Genomic DNA, 19,024 nt, shown 5'->3' with positions numbered 1-19,024 from the left:
GCACTAAAATTAATGCTGTGCTAGAGGATCCGGATGTCATAAATTGGGAGTTTTGTTCCGAAACCAAAAGGTTCGATGGTCAGGAAAGATAGGATATCCGGATATAAAAACCCCGACAACGTTCCTAGCTCACTCACTACGCCTCTCTCTCAAAACCACATCCATCTTCTCATATACCTCCTTCTCCCCACCTTTCTCCTTTACAAAATCCAACACCTTTGCCACGTCCTCCTTCTCGACCTCCGCCTGTTCGTCTCGCATAGCCCTCACCCTTTCCACCCATAGCACCATTAACTCGATAATATTTTTGTGTTGCGGGAATTTCCTCATAGACTTTAGGAATGCAATCCACTCATCACTTCCCTCTACAGCCCCATGATCAGCTAACTGCCTGACCAAGTAACAAAATGTGAAGACGTCATCTTGCTTATTGCAGATATTTCGAAATGAATCTTCGGTTCTGCCGCAGGCTTCGAGGTCAACCAGGACGTATCTGACAATCGGAAGATGTTGCGTGCAAAGCTCCGTATTCTCAGCCTCACATTGTGCTGGGTGTGCGATGCTGATGAGTATATTCTCGCGTCCGATGTCTCTGTGTGCATAGTTCATTTTTTCGTGAAGGAATACGAGCGCCTGGCCGATTTGTAGGAAGAATTCCAGCGCAAATGTGTGAGGTATGTATTTTCTGACTGTTGTGCCGAGTTTGTGCTGTCCTTGGAATAGATCCTCTATGGTGATGCCAGGAATGATGGCTTCCATGGCGAGCCAAGTCCAGTTTCGGATGTCTTTGGCTTCTTTCCACTTCCTGTCTAGGCCCGTCAAGTTTACAATGTTGTGTCGAACGCTTTGAGTCATCATGCTATCTTCTTGTGCAGAGAGATACTTCTTGATACGTAAGAATGCCAGGATCTCGTCAATCTTGCCGTTGTTGCGGCCTCGTATGCGTTTTACGGCGACTATACTCTTTTTCAACGTATGCATCGCCTGGGCATCAACCGGCCCTTTAAAAGATTGGATGTCGGCTTTCAAAAGACAGAAGGCGATATCACCAGTCTTTGCCTGTGCCCCAGTGGATATCTTGTAATACTGTGGGGGTATATCTTCGTCATGGCCTAATCTTACTAGGTCCATGGCAGTTGTTACGGACGAGCTGTCAGCTCTATCCCTCCCAGTTTCCATAGAAGATAGACTCATAACGGATGTATTGTTGTGCGAATGTTGAGGTAGGTATTAATGGATGTACCGTGGGCGTGTTGGTTGAGGAAGAGATGTATGTCATCTTGGTGAGAGGCATTGTGTGACTGCCTCTCGCGAACCGGAGGAAGCTGTGAGTATTGCACACCACAATAAGCAGGATCGTAGCACTGAGTACCACTGGCACCTACCCAGTCTTCGCAGACTCAAGTGCGTGAAGGCGACGGGTATACGTGTACACCCGGGTGACATAATATCTGACATGTTAGTGTACAAAGGCCACTGTAGTCGCCAGGCATGCCTATTGGATAGTATATTATGACAGCCAGGTGCCCCTATACTCAAGATGTCGCCAGGGGAGCAAATGATCAGTTTATACACACCTGGTGCCATGGGTTGAGCTCATCTTGACGCGTGTGCATCATGCGTCGCAGGAGCAGCAACAGCTTGTCGTCAAACACGCTGACTCTCCTTAGAAGTACGTAGGTAGCCCACTCGGCCTCGGCATTCCTAGCCTCCATCCCCGGGCACATCAACAATACGCGAATAGTCCGAACCAAAGTCGGTGCAAAACATTGCGCCGTGTTACCGACGATGATGGCCACGATGTGGGCGACGGATCGGGCTTACCGGACCCTGGAAAGATGGCGCATTTAAGCATGACGTCTTCGACTCCGCGCAGCAAAGACGCGCGACGCAGACATTGTACAAAGAAGCACAAGCTGCATCTGCTATTTTTGAATTCCCATCTTCCCTACATCGATTTTCTAAAACTCTAGCTACTTATTGCAGTTGAGTCTGTTCGTGATACCCACTTTCTTCCAATACCTACTCACAACAACAACGACAACGACAACCGCTATGGGTAACACACAATCCACGGTGCGCTACCTTGCGCCAGCATCGTTTGTGTACGACTTTGCACTGCAACAATATGGCATCTTCTCCACGCCCAATATGATGGATATCCACAACCGGAATCTTGCGGCCTTTTCTCCATACCCATACTTCATCGGTGCCTTCTTCTTCCCACAACAAATCTTCCAGCTGGTCTGGCTGTGGAAGCTATGGAAGCAAGATGGAAATGCGCAGGAGTGCGCCATGATGAACAAGTTCGCATGGGTGTATAGTTTGGGCAATTTCTGCATCGGAAGTACGTTTACCTGGATGCGACCTGTGAGGGAATCGAAATACTGACAACTACACAGCTTGGATGTTCTTCTGGAATGCGAACAATCTCGAGGCATCCAATATCTTCGTCATCATCAATACGCTTGCACAAGTCGGTTATATCGCTACGGCTCTCGAGCCGCTCGACACACGCTCAACGCCCAACTTCCTAACGCATATTGTCGCAAAGACGTTTGCGGGTATCGGTGTGCTGGACCTCCTTCACAACACATCGGCAGCCTACTTTGTTGGTGTTGAGCCCAGCTCGCTCGTGCAGGTCGCGACTGGTGTAGGCTTTGCCGCGGCAGCAAGCATGAGCGACTGGATCTTTGGCGGATGCTTGGTATACGATCTCGTTGCGTTGGCTGTCGGACAAGAGGGCAACTGGTCGAGGCTGCTGGGCGGATATGCGGCCATGGCGGCGGGCATTGTGGGCTTTAAGAACTTCTTCTAGTAAGTCGGTTGGGTTGGCCTTTATCGCATACCAAACTGTGCTGATGGAAAGCAGTCCCCGATGGAAGGCTCAGAAGCAGGCTGGCGCATATTCGAGGATCGAAGATGATCGCAATACTGTCTAGACGCTGGAGGTTGGGCTTCCATCGGCGGGGAAGGTGCAATGGTCACACGCTCATATCGTGATAGCATCGAATGTACCTACTTATTAATCACAAGCGAATTTAAGTATTTCTACCTTGAGGCGTCATCATGCATGTTTCCAAGCCCGTGCGGTGTGTGCAATGGCCCTTTACAAGTGCAGCCACCCACATGCATGCTTACAACAGACATGTGAGGACTAGTAGCCACATGGTTCACGCACATGTCGGTACGTCAGCGGTCAACGGGCGGATTCTTGTTACGTTTCGGAGGCCATGTTAGTGGTATTTATTAGTTGATTTAAGCGTTAGCAAGGCCGAAGCGAAGGATCAGCCCGATGGCGGAGGTGGGCCTTGCACAGGAGGAGGAGCAGGAGCAGCAGGACCCTTAACATGACGACTCAAGTAAGAAACTCCATCCGAAGGTCGGGATACGAAGATCTGGCGGTGCAACTCTAGAGTCGTAGGAGCCAGTCGGTGCCTGTTCCGCTCCGACGCAGGCTGAGATGAGTTGCATGGCCAAGCCCTCCAGGGCCCGCGAGCGGCGGCAATGGACGAAAAGCGACTTCGCCCAGATCCCTGGACAGTTGATCGTGTGTGCACTGTCTTGGTCTCGAGATAAGCTCTTATCTGTCGGCCATGACATCCCACACGCCCAAGTCACACTACCCATTATCGCTTCCCGGATTGCCTGGCCTAGCCATGCCCGCCGTCGTGTCCGGTCATGCGAGCCCGCTGGGGCGTCGTCTAACAGTGTGGAGAGCTTCCTTTGCGGCTGCTACTGGTGGCTGGCCCTGGGGTTGATGACTCTTGACGGCCAAGGGACTGGCTGCGTGTCTTTGCTTCTTGACGTCTTGACTCGCTTCATTCTCTATTACTCGTCTTCACATTTCAACTTCCTTCTTTGCATTGTTCGAGTGCTTGCTTTTGCGAAGCATCCTGTCCTCGTGCCCCCAGCCCTCTCAACCACCCATCGGTACGCCGACGTCAGGGCTCCGCCGAACAAGCCAACTTCAAGTCGCACTATTGGCTCCGAGATAGTCGTCGTAGAAGCCCAACTTCGCTACCATTCTTGGACGGAGCGCGCGACTGTGCTGTCCAAGGTTGCATCTGCGCCCCGGTGGCTGTTCCAACCAACTTAATCACCATTTAATCGCCGTGCCTACACTGCCACGACGCGAAGAAGAGACGGCGAGAAGAGCCGCAGCCTGGGGAGCACTTTCCAGCAAACCCCTAGAAAACCACGCGTGAAATCCGTATCGCTACTTCCCACCAGCTTCCCACACCGATCTATGGCACCATGCCACCCTATCTATCCCCCCTACACATAGCAGAGCCCCCGTTACCGGCAGCGTGCGAACCCGCCAACGCGTTCCTCTACCATCTCTCCGCGACATTCCATACCTGCGTACCTACGAATCTCGCCCTCGTCTCTACATTACTCGGCACGTGCAGTATCATATCATGGCTGTTCGCACAGCTGCCTCAAATATATAAGAACCACAAGTTGAAATCTACATCGGGGTTGAGCGCATTCTTCTTGACCGAATGGCTGCTGGGTGATGTGACAAATCTGTTGGGATGTCTGTTCACAGGGCAAGCGTCATGGCAGATTATCATAGCAGGGTACTATGTCTTTGTCGACTGCTGCCTGTGCTCGCAGTGGGTGTGGTATGAGATGCTACATCACGGACGGCCTCTGCGCCCCGTCTGGGGACGCTGGAGTAGTTCTGGCGCGAGCGGCAATTCAGGCCCTGGGGGTGCGGCCATGCATCAGGTTCTCGAGGGCGTAGGCATAGGGAGCCCTCAAAAGGCGCCGTCCAACAAGTCGCAGGACTCAGCAGACAGCAAGCGTCCGGAAAGTAAAGCGAAAGACGTGCCGCGCCCAAATACAAAAGGCTCTTTCAGAATTCCAGACTTTGCGCCCAAGGAGTCATCGTGGCAGGGCGGTACCACGCCCTCAGGCGCATCGCCAAACCCACATGTCCGCCGCGTAGCCGCATCCAGCTCCCCAATGCCCTCACCAAAAACAGTCCTCTACATCACCCTCCTCATAGCCGTCTTCTGCAACCCCCACGACCGCCACGCCAATTAGCCCTTTCGCCCCGGCCCTTCTCCGCGCCCGCACCGTCTCCACAACCTCCTCTACAACCAGCGCCTCCGAACTCGCCGGCAAAATCTTCTCCTGGTCCAGCACATTCTTGTACCTGGGCTCTCGTCTCCCCCAACTCTACAAGAACCAAATCCGTCGCTCCACCGCCGGCCTCTCCCCCCACCCTCTTCGCCGCCGCTTTCTTCGGCAACCTCTTCTACTCGACCTCACTCCTCACAAACCCGTGTGCTTGGTACTCGTACGCCCCCGGCACAGGCGCCGGCTGGGTCGACCCCAGCACCGGCAGCGACCGCGACGCCTGGGTCCTACGCGCCGCACCCTTTTTTCTCGGCGCCGCCGGCGTCCTCATCATGGACGCAGCGGTCGGGTTGCAATTCTGGTTCTTCGGTGATGCGGAGCCTAGGGGCCGGTCCGTTGTACCCGGCCATGAAGACCAGGTCATCATCACCGTGGATGACCATGGGAGGCTGGTACGCAGGAGTCTGCACTGGCGCAGAGTCAGTGGATGGATGCGCGGGTGGGCTCCTGCGGTTAGTGTGGCGGCGACACCGAATGTTAGTCGGACACATACGCCTGCAGACACGCCCAAGGAAACGAGCCCTGTGAGTGGCAAGGGCTCGCTATCGTCATCTAGTGGTGGCGGTGGGAGTAGTAAGAGTATCCCAATTAAGGGCAGGGGCAGTGCGTTGGATGAGGCAAGGGCGTTGTTGGGCACGAGTAGACATGCTAGTCCGAGGAGTTATGGGGCTGTGGGTAGTCCACGGTAGATCTTAGATGAGCACATCGTTTCGTTGACTTGTTTGCATGCATCATGGGCGTTTTGTGGGATTGATTGATGAATGGGGGTTTACATATCCATCTTCTGATGTATGATGGGGGTTTTCTTTATGCGGCATTCTTATATCTCTCCATGTCCATTGTTGAATAGGTCTTTACACGACAGGCGTTTACTTATAACGAAGTCTCCAACATCCTACATCTACGAAATTAGATAGTTATAACCAAATCTCATTTATACTTTCAATCCTGTCCTACTCCACTTTCTTCTCGTCAATGCACAGCCATCACTCACAATTTGGCAAACACTTCAAATAAAAATACATATGTGAATATATAAATATCACACTCATACGATACAGAAATACATCTATTCCACGGCTTCTTAATCTTCATCTCTTTCATATAAGCTATACAAAACGTCTATAGCCCCGCAAGTCCAAAGAAGAATAACAAGAATGGCTCGCTATGCAAAATGGAACCCCCTACCGAAACGCCGGGCTCTATCAGGAAAGGACACCGAAGAACCCGAAGAGTCCGCTGCTAGGTAATTACACTTCAACAAGACAAGACAGGAACAGAAACAAAAGACCCACTCAGTATACTCTACTCTTACAACTAAACAAACAAATAAAAGAGGAAGAGAACGTAGGGAGAGTGGCTCATATTTCACAGGTTCAAAAGGGAGAGAAAGAACAAGTTACCCAAACTGCACTGAGGACAGAGACGTAGAAACTTTTAAGGAATCTGCGCGGTAGGGAAAGAAGGAAACAGGATAGGGATGATGCCGAGGAAGACTGATGTCTTCTCATCTAGACACGTGACACATCACGTCCGAAGATCTTGGCCTTTGCCCAGTCAAGCATGACCAATATCCTGTTGCGGGTGCTGAAGCACATGCTGAGGTAAGCAGAGCGCCAGAAGATGTAGGTGATGGTACCACCGGAAGCGATGTTGCCGGCGAACCACGAGACATCGGCAACAGCCTTCTCGGAGCCAATGTATGCGAGCGAACCCTGGTGGGAGTACTCGAACGGTCCGATTTGCTTGATGCGCCTCAGTCTCTGTTGCAGAGCCTTGATCTCGTTGAAGACCTTGTCACGGGCCTCCTTTCCGGGAGCGGTTTCTTGGGCAATGGAGAGCTGCTTGAGTTCGCTCTCAATCTCGGATGTCTTGGCCATGTTGTTGAACATGCGGGCAAGGAAGGCACCTTCTTGGGCGGCGACTTGGGCGGTGGGGGCGTAGTTGGCGACAGCGCAGTCACCGACAGCCCAGACGTTTTCAGTACCCTTGACCACGAGGTACTCGTTGACGGCAAGACCACGGCGCGAATCTTTTTGAGCGGGGATCTGGTTGATGAGATCCTTGACAATGGGTCGGAGAGCGTTACCAGTAGCCCAGACGAGGAGACCATAGGGAATCTTCTCGAGCTGCTTCTTGCCATCGGGACCAGTGGACTCAGCCTCGATAAACTTTTCAGTTACGTTCTTGACCATGGTCTTTGTGCGGATGGTGATGGTCTCCTCCTTGAAGGTCTTCTCGGTGTAGTCGATAAGCTGCTTGGAGAACATGGGGAGGACGTTGGGCAGAGCCTCAACGAGGGTGACCTTGAAGTTGTCCTGAATCTCGGGTAACCACTTCTTCAGATCAGAGTGGAAGAAGTCCTGGAGTTCACCGGCAAACTCGACACCGGTAGGTCCACCACCGACGACAACCATATGTAGCAGACGCTTCTTCTCTTCCTCGGACTGATCCTTGAAGGTAGCCGTCTCGCAGCAGTCCATGATGCGGTTTCGGATGCGCTGGGCGTCACCGACCTCCTTCAAGAAAAGACCGTTCTCCTTAACACCGGGGATACCTGTTCTTTGTCAGTTTAATACAATGGCAATGCGCGTGTAGCCTACCGAAGGTGGCGTTCTCGGCACCAACACCGACAACCAGCATATCAAAAGGCACCTCGGTCTTAGAGACATCGCCCTTGATATCCGAGTCGTCGCTAATGTAGACGACCCTCTTCTCGTAGTCAATCTTGGTGGCTTCAGCCTCGTAGTATTTGACCTGGGCCTTCTTGTGGCGCAGGAAGTTGCGGATGGGCTCCATAATGGAGCGGTGCTCGATGGTGCCGACAGTGCATGAAGGGAGGAGCGGAGTGAAGAGGAAGTAGTTTCGCGGCGACACGACAATGACGTTGTAGTTTTCCGTGTCAAGCTTCTTCAGGAGGGAAACGGATCCCCAACCGGTACCTGTCATGTGTTAGACATAGTTCAATTGCGCCCACACCATTGAGCCATTACTCACCCAGAACAACGAGCGTCTTCTTGCTTGGGTCAGGCGGTGGCTGATCGGCCGGGTTGCGTGTCTCGTAAATGCCATATCCGACCCATCCAAGACCGGCAATAGCAGAGAACTGGGCAAGACGCCATGTCCAGCGCAGCATACGGAACCTCTTGGGCTTCGGCTTGGGCGCTCCGTTCGACTGCTGGCGGACAGACTGGCGCTGCACAATTTGATGCTGGGTAGGCCGGGGCGTCCATCGTGCCCTGTTGGCGATAAGCGACGGGCGCTGTGTGGTGAAGGTCCTGCGTCCAGCGAGCTGAATCTGCGCAAAGGCATTGGCGGTGGCGAGCGGCCTCATGTTGGATGCCATTGCTGTATACGAAGCTACGAGCAAGCTTCAGGAAATCAATGGCAAAGTGGAATTGATAGGGAAGGAAGGGCGAACAAAAGGTGTTGAGGAATGGCTGTCTGGCATGTACCCTGACTGGAAGTCAACTTTTTCTTAGCGATGACGGAACGCCCGCCCTACCGAGACCTCCCACCAGGGGTCTTTGCTCGTCCGCCACAAGATAAGCCTTTTCCAATTAAAGCGATACCTGCCGTAAGCCGCCCACACGCGAACAATTTGCGTGTGCGCGCCGTAAGCCAGGGAGTAATGTAAGCTATCGTGGCTGATCACCCGCTCAATCCCACGCCTTGATGCTCATATTCGTGATACCGTGGTGGTCTTGTACCCCAAACCTCATCCCGTCTTGCGTCCGAGGAACTCCAACAACGCCACGGAGAATTTTGCACACCACGCAGTTGCGCACACATTACTCAGCTCAACATGTCACGGCCTGGCTGGGCCTGTTGCGGCTCGGCATCGCGTCAGGCAAAGTCGTGCGGATCCGGGTACCAGGCACCGACGGGAACAGGGAAGATAATAAGTCGCTTCAGTATCCTTTGATCCGCCTATGATTTCTAGACAGCCCATGTACCCGAGCCAGATTCAAGGGTATGCGGAACCGAATAATGTCCCTACTTGCGACGGTGGTTTGCAGTAAAGGTTACGATGCGAGGTGTCTGCTCGTAAGTCCGAACTTTGTCAGGACAAACTCCGAACTTCGCCCGGGTGCACGTAGAGCAGGCATCTTCCTCAGTCTTTATATCTAGTATCACCAACACGTTGCAATATCGTTTCTTAGGATCCAATTCAATTCCATTTCAGCTAATACATCCCAGACTCTCTCCATCCCATATTATCCACCCATCATTTCTCTCACTCGCTCTTAACCTCAACCCCAGGCTTCCCCTTGTAAAACGCCACAAACCCCTTGATCTTATTCATACTCTCCTTTGGCGTCGCATAATACCATGCCGCATCTTTCACCTCGGTCTTGTTCGTCGTCACTGTGTAGTAGCTTGCGTCGCCCTTGTAAGGGCAGTGTGTTTTGGTCGACGTTGGGCTAAAGTGGGAAGACTTGATGGCATCGGGTGGGAACTATGGGGTGTCAGGGGGGACGAGGATTAAAGATGGAATTTTGATGAAAGAGGGGGAGTTATGACGACGGCAGACTAACATAAATGTTTCCGTCGACGACCTCCCAGGTATCGGTCTCTGCGACTACGACACCGTTTACGGTTGCGGTTGCGTGAGGCATATTGTTTATTTGTGTATGTTTGACAACCACAGAAAATGTATAAAGAGAATCAGTAAGCTAAGATGGATGAGTGGTTGGTTGTGAATCTAAGTGAGCAACTCGGGTCGAGTTATGCTTTTATATTTTGTAGCCTGTTTGTAGTGTCGTTGATTGCTTTTGTCTCAACCCACTATATAGCTTTATCGATAGGTAAGCTCGAGCGGGGTGACGCGCAGGCAATGGCATCATCACTTCCTCCATTGAGCTTACATTTTGACACGTGAGATGTCGGGGTTCCGCGGGCGTTGGAGAATGTCACCGAGCCAGGTCTAGTCGGACGGCGGAACATTTGTTGCGCCGACAGTAACTTACACTGGACTGGTCTCATGCCTACCTGAGAATCTTCTACACGTGAAGAATCCAAGGTGTGGAATATAACAATGATGAATTCTCCCAAGCACAGAGTGCTCCTATAACGCCGGTAAATGCTCGTGGTCTTTCATAACAAAAATGAAAAGCATTTGGATCATGCATCCACAGCCATCATCATCGTGTCGTCGCCGTCGATACCAACGGCTGGTGGCTCAATCATAACACCTCTTCCTCTGCCCTCAAGCAATTCTCTCCGTACTTCGCCACTGATACTCTTGTGACCTCTCGTAAGCAGCAAGTCCAACAAAGCCTCTCTTTGATCCTCTGTGATATCGTTTCTGTATCTCTGGGCAAAAGCGAGCAAGCACTGATGCCAGATGACTGGCAATTTGCCCGTGTTTCCTAGATCGCCGGCTACAGACTCCGTATCCATGGCGTCGGCGCTGCTTGCTCCCACACCTCGGAAGCGCAGGAAGTGGAAGACGAGCGCATCGATGACCTTGAAGGGCAGCGCGTACTTCTTCTCGAGCAGCGTCTTGATGAAAATATTGCAGGGCCCGGCGGCATCGGGATCAGACGACATTTGCTCGGCGGCAATCTCACAGAGGCGGTGCAGGGCGGCAGCCGAATGTAGGACGGGAACGGAGATCTTGGCTACGACCGAGGCTACAATGACGGCGTCGCGCTGTGTGCAGGAAACATCGGTAAGCATAGGGAAGACGACACCCTTGAAGAAGGCGCTGGGCTTGTAGAGGGCCTTCTTCAGCGCATTGTACAAGTGTACGTTCAGCTTGTGTGTTTCCCGGATGTTTTGTTGCACTAACGGAAGCAGAATAGTGTTCATGAAGATCTGGGCCGTCTGTGGCTTTGCTGAAACGAAGATTCGGGTGGCAGCGAAGGTAGCGTTCGGAGTCCAGTCATCGGGGCGTGTAATTGCGACGAGGGTTTCCCAGGCGGGGATTGTAGGGAGGATCTTGAAAGGCTTGGGCAGTTTCCCGCTCTTGTAGCGGCTCAGGATCAAGCCAATCTTTGAGTATACTGTGCAAGCTTAGCAGTGTAATCAGTTTGTGCAATGAGTGTGGTGTACCTTCGACCACCTTGGCTGGTAGTTCAATGGCGTCTTCTCGGTCACCACCGCCTTGAATATGTGGTTCTTGTACTTCGCCTCCGGCTTCATGTGCAGCAATCTTCTCAAGAATAAGCGCAGCGAGATCTGTGCCTGGTCCTGAGGGCTGTGCTTCCTCGCCCGGCCATACGATAGGGTTATCGTCCGTGGGTATGAATTTGTTCCACGCTGCCAGGTCGTTGGCGTCAATTTCAACCTCCTCGACCTCCTCATCGTCGTCGCCCCATGCTTCGTCATCATCGGCCTGTACCAAATCGTCGCCGCCCATGTCATCCTCGCCCATGCGTGTCTCAAAGTCAAAGGCTGGGTTCGCTTCTTGAGGCCTTCGGGCCTTGTTTTCCCGCGCATCCTCCTCTTCCAGTTCTCTTCCTATTTCCAGAATCTTGCGCGAACTCTTGGAGTCGACATACTTTTGTTCGTCGTCTTCATTGTCGCTCTTGTTGCGCTTTTGTCGTCTTGGCGCCTTGTTCTTCCATGGGTCCGAGGGCGCATATTCTTCGGCTAGAGGGTTGTGTCGTTGCTCGCGCAGAGCGGGCGATTTGGGTGCTTTCGGCATGATGGGTTACAAGAGAGTCGTGGGTAGTTTCTTAGAAGTGCGACACTTTCCTCCGAAAAATTTGTGAAGTTGTGATCCAGAGATTGCACGTCTGAAAGTCGCCGCGGTGATTCGTAAAAGTTCGAGATGCGGGAGCCAAAAATTTGGTGGGGTCTGACATTCGCGTGCAAATGGCCCGCCGTAGAAGCTGCACATCTCAGCGGCCGATCGCGACTTCCGTCAACATAGCTGTAGCGACTTAACACCAGCTATATCCACCCAAACATGGCCGATTCTCACCCTCCCTCGCGTTCCAACACGCCTACACTCGTACCCCCAATGCGGCGACCACTAGAGGAAGATCATGCGCCCGCTGTGTCTTCTCCACTCAACCCTAATCCAGATGCTGCAGCGCGTGCCCGACCGAAAGCTCCTGCGCGTGAGCAGAGGGAGAAGCGTGAGACTATTAAGAAACGTGAAGCTTCAGCAAGTACCCGGCAAAACACTCCAAATGCCAAACCGAAGAAAGAACGTCCGGCCGCCGACTCTCCCATGAGATACTCAATCCCAGAGCCCAGACCAACCGACTACGAAGCGCCCAAGGACAGTGCCATGGTCTCACACGAACCGAACCCAATGTATGCACCCGACGGCGTCACTGAGCTCAAGAAACCGCACGATATTGCCTGGAACAAGAAGGGCTACAAGTACACACATTGCGTCGCCGACCCACTCTTCCGTCACAAGCAATACTACAGGCAGAGCGACTCCAGACCATATGGACCGAGAATGAGCCACGAGGATTGTGATAGATGGTTTCACTTTGACCAGACCGCGACCATTGTATCACAGGAAAAGGGCTGGCGCATGGGAAGAGGCAACGTGGTTGCGAGAGAAGGCAGGATATACTATGAGGTCAAGGTCTTACGTGGCATACCAGTAAACGGTCCAAAAGACCCCGTTGATCCCAAGACGGGAGAGATCAAGCCCGGCCCTCACGTGAGGATGGGATGGGCGAGAAGAGAGGCTCCGTTAGATGGACCTGTGGGGTTTGATGGCTACAGCTATGGCATCACCGACGCCCGCTTCGAAGCTCAACATCGGTCGCGTGCCTCCAAGATCTTCAAGCCACTACCCAAGAACGCAAAGAGCAAGCACATGAAAGCTAGACCTCCTCATGGCAAGCCTATGCCGGTTGAGTATGTTGTAGACCAGCATGTCCAAGAAGGCGACGTCATCGGCCTCGAGATCCAACTACCATCGCTATCAATGCATCGCAAGGTTGTCGAAGGCATCTACAACCCCGCTGTAGATTTAGGTGACGGCTTCGACACTGTCAGCAATCAGGATCCATTCGATAGGCCCATCGACATTATTCGCGATCGTATACCAGTGCCTTACAAGGGCAATTTCTACTTCGAACAGCTCGATTACCAAGTCACCAAGATGGTCGAAGCTTATCACGACCGTGGTCCCGTTCCCAAGATACATCCTTCGCCGAACCATGAGGACGTCAGTGTACGCTCGCTTCCACATTCGCACATCAAAGTCTACAAGAACGGCGAGGAAGTCGGCATCGCCTTCGAGAACCTTTTGGCTTTCCTTCCACCAGCAAGCATCCCGTCCGTCGAGGCCATCAAAGCTGGCGCACGCACTGGGTTTGACGACGGCATGGTGGGCTACCTTCCAGCCATCTCCCTTTTCAACGGCGGTGTCGCCCAGGTCAACTTTGGTCCAGACTTTTGGTGTCCGCCTGAAGAGATGATCAAGCAGCGGGAGCTGGACACACAAATGGCCAACGGTGGTTCAACTGAGAAGCAGGTTCCCGATGGTCGTAAGCTGAGGGCCATTGGCGATCGCTACAAGGAGCAAATTGCTGAAGACGTTGTTTGGGACATTATTGACGAAGTCGACTTCTTCTCCCAAGACGGCGGATGGGAGTACAAGGGCGAGGCACCCCAGGACGTGACAGGCAAAGCTACGCCTAGGGCGCGTGGCTTTGCGAACCCGGACGAGAACCTCGGCGTAGAAGTGGGTAAGCGGTACTAAGGGAATAGTAGGATAAACCACTTTCAGATCAATTGTAGTTCTAGCAAGGCGTTAGGTATACCCAAGTATCATCGGCTGAAGTGTATACACGGCAACTATTCCGTCAGCCTTCATCAATATCCACCATCGTATTGCCATGTCTCACCTCCGTTCCGCCCTTCGGTAGTCTTTCCGCAATTGCAGCCCCCAAAACTAGTCTATTACTAAAGCCGTAGGGCGCGAAATCCTCGATCTAGCTAGCGCGGAAATACCGACATCGGCAGTTCGGCGTCATCCGTGGATGTACCCTCGTGGGCGTAAACTTCACGTGGAGGCATATATATGTACTTTTCACACTTGGTCTCTTAATCTCTTTTAGTTTTCATATCAATATCTTCTTTTTCCTTTCTTCTGATTGGAGTTTCAATATCTATTTCGATTTTTTCACCCCACCATGGACTCTTCGCAGTTCCGAGAAGCGGCAAAAGGAGCCATTGACGAAAGTAAATGTCACCATTGATCCCTCAAAATCCATATACTAACATCTCTTAAGTCGCAAACTACTACGACACGCTAGAATCTCGGAATGTCCTGCCATCTGTGAGCCCGGGTTACCTACGCCCTCTACTCCCCACCAGCACACCCTCCGAAGGCGAATCATGGGAAACCATCAAAGGAGACATTGATCGCGTCATCATGCCAGGCCTTACCCACTGGCAATCACCAAAATTCATGGCTTTCTTCCCATGCAACTCATCTTTCGAAGCCATGCTCGGCGACATGTATAGCGGGGCCTTCAACGCCGCAGCTTTCAATTGGATCTGCTCGCCCGCCGTCACCGAGCTTGAAACTATTGTTATGGATTGGGTTGCCAAGCTGATTGATCTACCGAAAGAGTTTCTCAGTGACGGTGAAGGCGGCGGCATCATTCAGGGTACCGCCAGTGAAGTCGTACTCACTGCACTCGTCGCCGCCCGCGAACGCGTCATCAGACGTAAACTCGGCGACATGCCAGAGGGCGAAGACCGAATGGATAAAGCGGCTGATATCCGGGGTAAGCTAGTAGCCTTAGGTTCCGAGCACGCACATTCCTCCACACAGAAAGCGGCCATGATAGCTGGGGTACGGTACCGCAACGTCGCTGCTCCTGAATCAACGAATTACAGCGTCACGGCTTCTTCTCTCCGCCAAACTATCTTATCTTGCCGTGAAAAGGGTCTGGAGCCTTTTTACTTTACCGTCACAATTGGTAGCACGGGTACCTGCGCTATTGACGACTTGGAAGGCATCGCGGCTCTCGCAATGGAGTTCCCTGACATCTGGATTCACGTCGACGCTGCGTATGCTGGTTCTGCGCTCGTGTGTCCAGAGTACCAGCATCTCTGCAAGCCAATCTCGAGCTTTGACTCGTTCAATTTCAATCTACACAAATGGTTGCTGGTCAACTTTGATTGCTCAGCTTTCTTCGTAAAGAAAAGGAGGGACCTCATGGACACATACTCCATCACACCGTCTTACCTGCGTAACCCACATTCAGACCAAGGCCTCGTAACCGACTACCGCGACTGGCAGATCCCACTGGGGCGGAGGTTTCGCAGTTTGAAAGTCTGGTTCGTATTGAGGAGCTACGGTGTCTCCGGACTGCAGGCTTTCATTCGCAAGCACATTCAGCTCGGAGAGTACTTTGCAGACTTGTTGGAATCGAAGAAAGAGATGTTCAGAATCACGACTAAACCAGCATTTGGCCTTGTGAGCTTCCAGATCCTTCCACAGATGCCGCGGGACGCAAAAGCGGATCAGCCAGACCCGAGGCATGAGGCCTATACGAACGACTTCCAACCCGATGCTGAAGCCCAGTATCGGGAGGCGGTGAATGCGAGGACGAAGAGCGTGTATGAGGAGGTTAACAGGAGGGGCGAGTTTTTCTTGACGAGTACGGTGTTAGATGGCAAGTATGTCATTCGCGTTGTCAGTGCCACATCGAAGAGCGAGGAGAAGTGGATGAGGGCGTTGTTTGATGTTTTGGTGGAGATTGCGGAGGGGAAGGAGAAGGTATGAGGAGGGACGGTAGGGTGTGAGACTTGATTCTTGAGTTTGGTGAGCCATATGGTATGGTTGTTCGGGAAATGCTAGTTACGAGGAAGAAACCCGGCATGAGGTCTGATCAGGTTGCGGGCATCAAGAAATCTCACCAATGCCGGGTATTGGTAAACAAAAAACAAGTAGATAAAATCTAGAGCACACGCTAACAAACATTCTCTTCTCCAGCCCAACCGACGCCTACAGTCAACAGTTTCAATCGTGATATCTGCCAAATGAGCGTGATGGGAAGAACTAACCTAGTGTCAATTTGGTAACACATAAGCATGACGTTGACCTTTACTTCACTTATTGTTTCCCTCAACATATATGGTATGGCCAGAGAGCTTTAGTATTAACCCTATGCAAATCTTTTACTCTATCTCCAAGCCCATCTACTCCAACCTCAATATTCTCACCGCATTCCCTCCCAAAACCTCCTTCGCTTTCCCATCCTCTGTGCCAAACGTCTTAGAAATCGCCTTGTAATTAGCATTAACACTATGCCACTCCTCGACTCCCTCCTCCAACGGCGGGAAGAACGGATGATCAGTCCCAAACAACAACCTATCCGACCCAGACGCCTCCAATGCCGCCTTCAACCCCACCTCACTATAGATAACCGCATCCAGGAAAATATTCGTCTTGAGCACATCCCATACATCCCTCCTGTTCTGAGTCTTACCCGCTTTCTTGAGATGTCCATCATGCAGCACACAACTCTCGATCCTACCCGCCAAGAACGGCAGCGTACCCCCGGAATGCGCAAGCAAAACATCCAGCCCGCGGAACCGATCCCATACCCCACTCAACAGCATGCGTGTCACCGCAATGGTCGTCTCGAGCGGGAAACCCAATGCAAGCGGTAGCACGTGTCCGTACTCGCTGGCGCGGGGACCGTAAACTTCCGCCGGCAGCCCGTAATGCGGATGCAAGAAAATGAGCTGTTTGTTCTTCTCGAGCGCCGCATATACCGCATCGAGTTTCTCATCATCTAGCCCCTGTCCTAAACCCGACGTACCCATGATAACACCTCTTGCGTACTTCAACGTACCCAGCCTCTCAATCTCCGCGACAATCTTCTCCGTTGTCCCCGACAACGGCAATGTACCGAAAAAGTACAATCTCCCCGGATATCTCGCACACTGTCCATCCACATCATCATTGATCTCCCTCGCCGCAGCCGCCGCCTCTTCCGCAGGCAGGAAATCCAGCCACGGGTTTGCGAGGGAGATTACTGATTTGTCGATTTTGTGGAGGTCCATGAAGGCGATTTTTTGTGTGATGTCGTGGTACTCGGGGCCGATGGGGCGGCCGCGCGAGGTTGAGGGCATGGAGGCATCGTCTTCGCCCGGGAGGATGATGAGGCGTGGGGAGTTGGGGGCTTCGGGGAAGGTGCGGATGTAGGGGACTGTTGTGCGGGATTGGAGGAGGGATACGTATTTTGGAGGGTAGATGTGTGTGTGGATGTCTACGATTGGCATGGTGGGTGGTTGGGGACGCGGGGTACGTCACTTCTTCTGTGTAGAATGGAGAAGGTATTCAGGGTGAAAGCGAGTGGTGGGAGAGGTTTGTGAAGACGCCCCGGGAACTATATCGAAGTTTCAAGTAGATAATTCAGAAAGGGGCTGGGTGTAGCTGCATGTCTCATAACATTCCAATACTTGGCGGGGTAGCTGTTCGACGTTCCTAATGCCCCCACTTCACGGCAGCAAGACATCCCACCTTCCCCAAGCGGCAACAAGCTATGGAGCCATGGTCGACGGAGATGCCCGCGAGCAAAACATGTCATACTCGTGTGTCGTATTGTATACTATATGCGCGAAGCCGCGGTAACGGGGCAACGAATCTGCTATACATGGAAACCTCATCAAGCACGGGTCCTCAGAAAGACGTTGGGCGGCATATTCCGCGTCTTGAACTCATCATCCACTTCAAACTGGATATCACCCTTACCCTCTTCGTCTTTGAACCCCATTCTCCTATATAGTGCTCTTCCCATGGCACTACCCTCTGTAGTGCATTCCAGGTCGCCTCGTGCTTTTGCCTCGGCGAGACCTGCTTCAACTAGCTTACCAGCGATACCGCGGCGTTGGTATGCCGGGTCTACGGTGCACAGGTCCAAAGTGAAGATTGCAGGAGGGTTGCGACCGGACGCTTCGACTTCACGCATGTACTCGATGCGTCTCTTGTATAGCGAATGAGTCATTTGCTGTACGAAACGCCCATCTTGCTCGCCGAAATGGCCAAGATGCTCGGAGACATCGCTGTCGAATGGATCGCCGTAGCCGTCGACAAAGGAAAATTGCTGCCAGATGGCAACTCCAACGACACGTCTCTCGCCCTGGTTATTCGGATCAGGGAGGGTTGCTTTGAGGAAAACGGTGTTGGGTTTTCCATCTTTGTTCGTCTTGACAGATTGCCATCGTTGCAGCAAACGTTTTGTGTGGATGTCTTTTCCCTCTGGGGTGTCCCATCCAAGGTTCGTCATCATCCAAAGTCCGTCTTTTGCCTGAGCGCCGAATGCTTGAGAGATACAGTGATATCCTTGTTCGACATCTTTCTCAGTCTCGAAAGGGGAAACGATGACTTGGTCGTTCTCAGTAGCCATGGTGGGGATAGAGTCGTTGTTTGCCGAAGCTTTTTCGGTAGTATGTTGGAGAGTCAGGTCAATTTAAGTGGGAAATAGAGCAGTAGTGTTTGGCAGAGAGTGAAGGAGTTTAGTAGGTTTTATAGACATGGCATAACGGCGTCACCTGGCGGCCGCCCTGCTCGGAAGGCTTGGCGCCTTGTTCTGGCCGAGCGTACATCTTGATAATGTGGTTGTGGAAAAGTTCCAAGGCCGACGGAACTTCATCATGGAGTGGGCCGGACCAAAGCTACGACATCCGAACAGAGTATTACGTGGACGAGGCACTGATGTCCACGATGCTTTGAGTTCACTATGAAAGATAGGTGAGGCCAGCGCGATGAGCGTCGTCACTTACGTAACGATAAACTAATTCTAAACATGAGTATACGTGTATCGCGGCTGGCCGAGCAGTTTTTCTAGCGCGAATGGAGAGCATGGGGAGACCCAAGGGAGACATGAGGAGGGGCATGGTGGAGTGTAGGAGCTAATGCGGAATGGGACGGGAG

At 52.3% G+C, this 19,024-nt stretch overlaps 11 protein-coding genes across 11 annotated transcripts; 5 read left to right on the top strand and 6 right to left on the bottom strand.

Annotated features, from left to right (window-relative positions):
• Positions 1-129: 129 nt before the first annotated feature.
• Positions 130-1,131, bottom strand: PtrM4_084790 (S-TKc multi-domain protein; the record flags this gene model as incomplete). Its single annotated transcript, XM_001940242.2, has 1 exon — positions 130-1,131. One exon carries the CDS (start codon positions 1,129-1,131, stop codon positions 130-132), a length of 1,002 nt encoding a protein of 333 aa, XP_001940277.2.
• A 924-nt stretch (positions 1,132-2,055) lies between these two features.
• PtrM4_084780 (uncharacterized protein) lies at positions 2,056-2,942 on the top strand (the record flags this gene model as incomplete). The annotated part of the gene is made up of 3 exons (XM_001940243.1): positions 2,056-2,347; positions 2,403-2,817; positions 2,873-2,942. The coding sequence occupies 3 exons, from the start codon at positions 2,056-2,058 to the stop codon at positions 2,940-2,942; spliced, it is 777 nt and encodes a 258-aa protein (XP_001940278.1).
• Positions 2,943-4,257: 1,315 nt separating this feature from the next.
• PtrM4_084770 (putative pq loop repeat protein) lies at positions 4,258-5,052 on the top strand (the record flags this gene model as incomplete). The annotated part of the gene is made up of 1 exon (XM_066106646.1): positions 4,258-5,052. The coding sequence occupies one exon, from the start codon at positions 4,258-4,260 to the stop codon at positions 5,050-5,052; it is 795 nt and encodes a 264-aa protein (XP_065963584.1).
• Positions 5,053-5,420: 368 nt separating this feature from the next.
• On the top strand, positions 5,421-5,837 carry PtrM4_084760 (uncharacterized protein; the record flags this gene model as incomplete). Its single annotated transcript, XM_001940244.2, has 1 exon — positions 5,421-5,837. The coding sequence occupies one exon, from the start codon at positions 5,421-5,423 to the stop codon at positions 5,835-5,837; it is 417 nt and encodes a 138-aa protein (XP_001940279.2).
• An 822-nt stretch (positions 5,838-6,659) lies between these two features.
• On the bottom strand, positions 6,660-8,482 carry PtrM4_084750 (Ndh, NADH dehydrogenase, FAD-containing subunit; the record flags this gene model as incomplete). The annotated part of the gene is made up of 3 exons (XM_001940245.2): positions 6,660-7,705; positions 7,752-8,090; positions 8,146-8,482. The coding sequence occupies 3 exons, from the start codon at positions 8,480-8,482 to the stop codon at positions 6,660-6,662; spliced, it is 1,722 nt and encodes a 573-aa protein (XP_001940280.2).
• A 903-nt stretch (positions 8,483-9,385) lies between these two features.
• PtrM4_084740 (uncharacterized protein) lies at positions 9,386-9,767 on the bottom strand (the record flags this gene model as incomplete). The annotated part of the gene is made up of 2 exons (XM_001940246.1): positions 9,386-9,607; positions 9,687-9,767. 2 exons carry the CDS (start codon positions 9,765-9,767, stop codon positions 9,386-9,388), a joined length of 303 nt encoding a protein of 100 aa, XP_001940281.1.
• A 505-nt stretch (positions 9,768-10,272) lies between these two features.
• On the bottom strand, positions 10,273-11,800 carry PtrM4_084730 (bystin; the record flags this gene model as incomplete). Its single annotated transcript, XM_001940247.2, has 2 exons — positions 10,273-11,156; positions 11,206-11,800. The coding sequence occupies 2 exons, from the start codon at positions 11,798-11,800 to the stop codon at positions 10,273-10,275; spliced, it is 1,479 nt and encodes a 492-aa protein (XP_001940282.1).
• A 264-nt stretch (positions 11,801-12,064) lies between these two features.
• PtrM4_084720 (Ash2-trithorax family protein) lies at positions 12,065-13,828 on the top strand (the record flags this gene model as incomplete). Its single annotated transcript, XM_001940248.1, has 1 exon — positions 12,065-13,828. One exon carries the CDS (start codon positions 12,065-12,067, stop codon positions 13,826-13,828), a length of 1,764 nt encoding a protein of 587 aa, XP_001940283.1.
• Positions 13,829-14,261: 433 nt separating this feature from the next.
• On the top strand, positions 14,262-15,865 carry PtrM4_084710 (GadB, Glutamate decarboxylase and related PLP-dependent protein; the record flags this gene model as incomplete). Its single annotated transcript, XM_001940249.2, has 2 exons — positions 14,262-14,310; positions 14,361-15,865. The coding sequence occupies 2 exons, from the start codon at positions 14,262-14,264 to the stop codon at positions 15,863-15,865; spliced, it is 1,554 nt and encodes a 517-aa protein (XP_001940284.1).
• Positions 15,866-16,281: 416 nt separating this feature from the next.
• On the bottom strand, positions 16,282-17,370 carry PtrM4_084700 (metal-dependent hydrolase TIM-barrel protein; the record flags this gene model as incomplete). Its single annotated transcript, XM_001940250.1, has 1 exon — positions 16,282-17,370. One exon carries the CDS (start codon positions 17,368-17,370, stop codon positions 16,282-16,284), a length of 1,089 nt encoding a protein of 362 aa, XP_001940285.1.
• A 386-nt stretch (positions 17,371-17,756) lies between these two features.
• PtrM4_084690 (putative GNAT family acetyltransferase) lies at positions 17,757-18,497 on the bottom strand (the record flags this gene model as incomplete). Its single annotated transcript, XM_001940251.1, has 1 exon — positions 17,757-18,497. The coding sequence occupies one exon, from the start codon at positions 18,495-18,497 to the stop codon at positions 17,757-17,759; it is 741 nt and encodes a 246-aa protein (XP_001940286.1).
• Positions 18,498-19,024: the final 527 nt, after the last annotated feature.

This window comes from Pyrenophora tritici-repentis, chromosome 3 (genome assembly GCF_003171515.1).
Source record: "Pyrenophora tritici-repentis strain M4 chromosome 3, whole genome shotgun sequence".
Classification (NCBI taxonomy): Eukaryota; Fungi; Ascomycota; class Dothideomycetes; order Pleosporales; family Pleosporaceae; genus Pyrenophora; species Pyrenophora tritici-repentis.
Note: the sequence above shows the minus strand (reverse complement) of the source record. Positions and strands in the feature narration are given on the sequence as shown.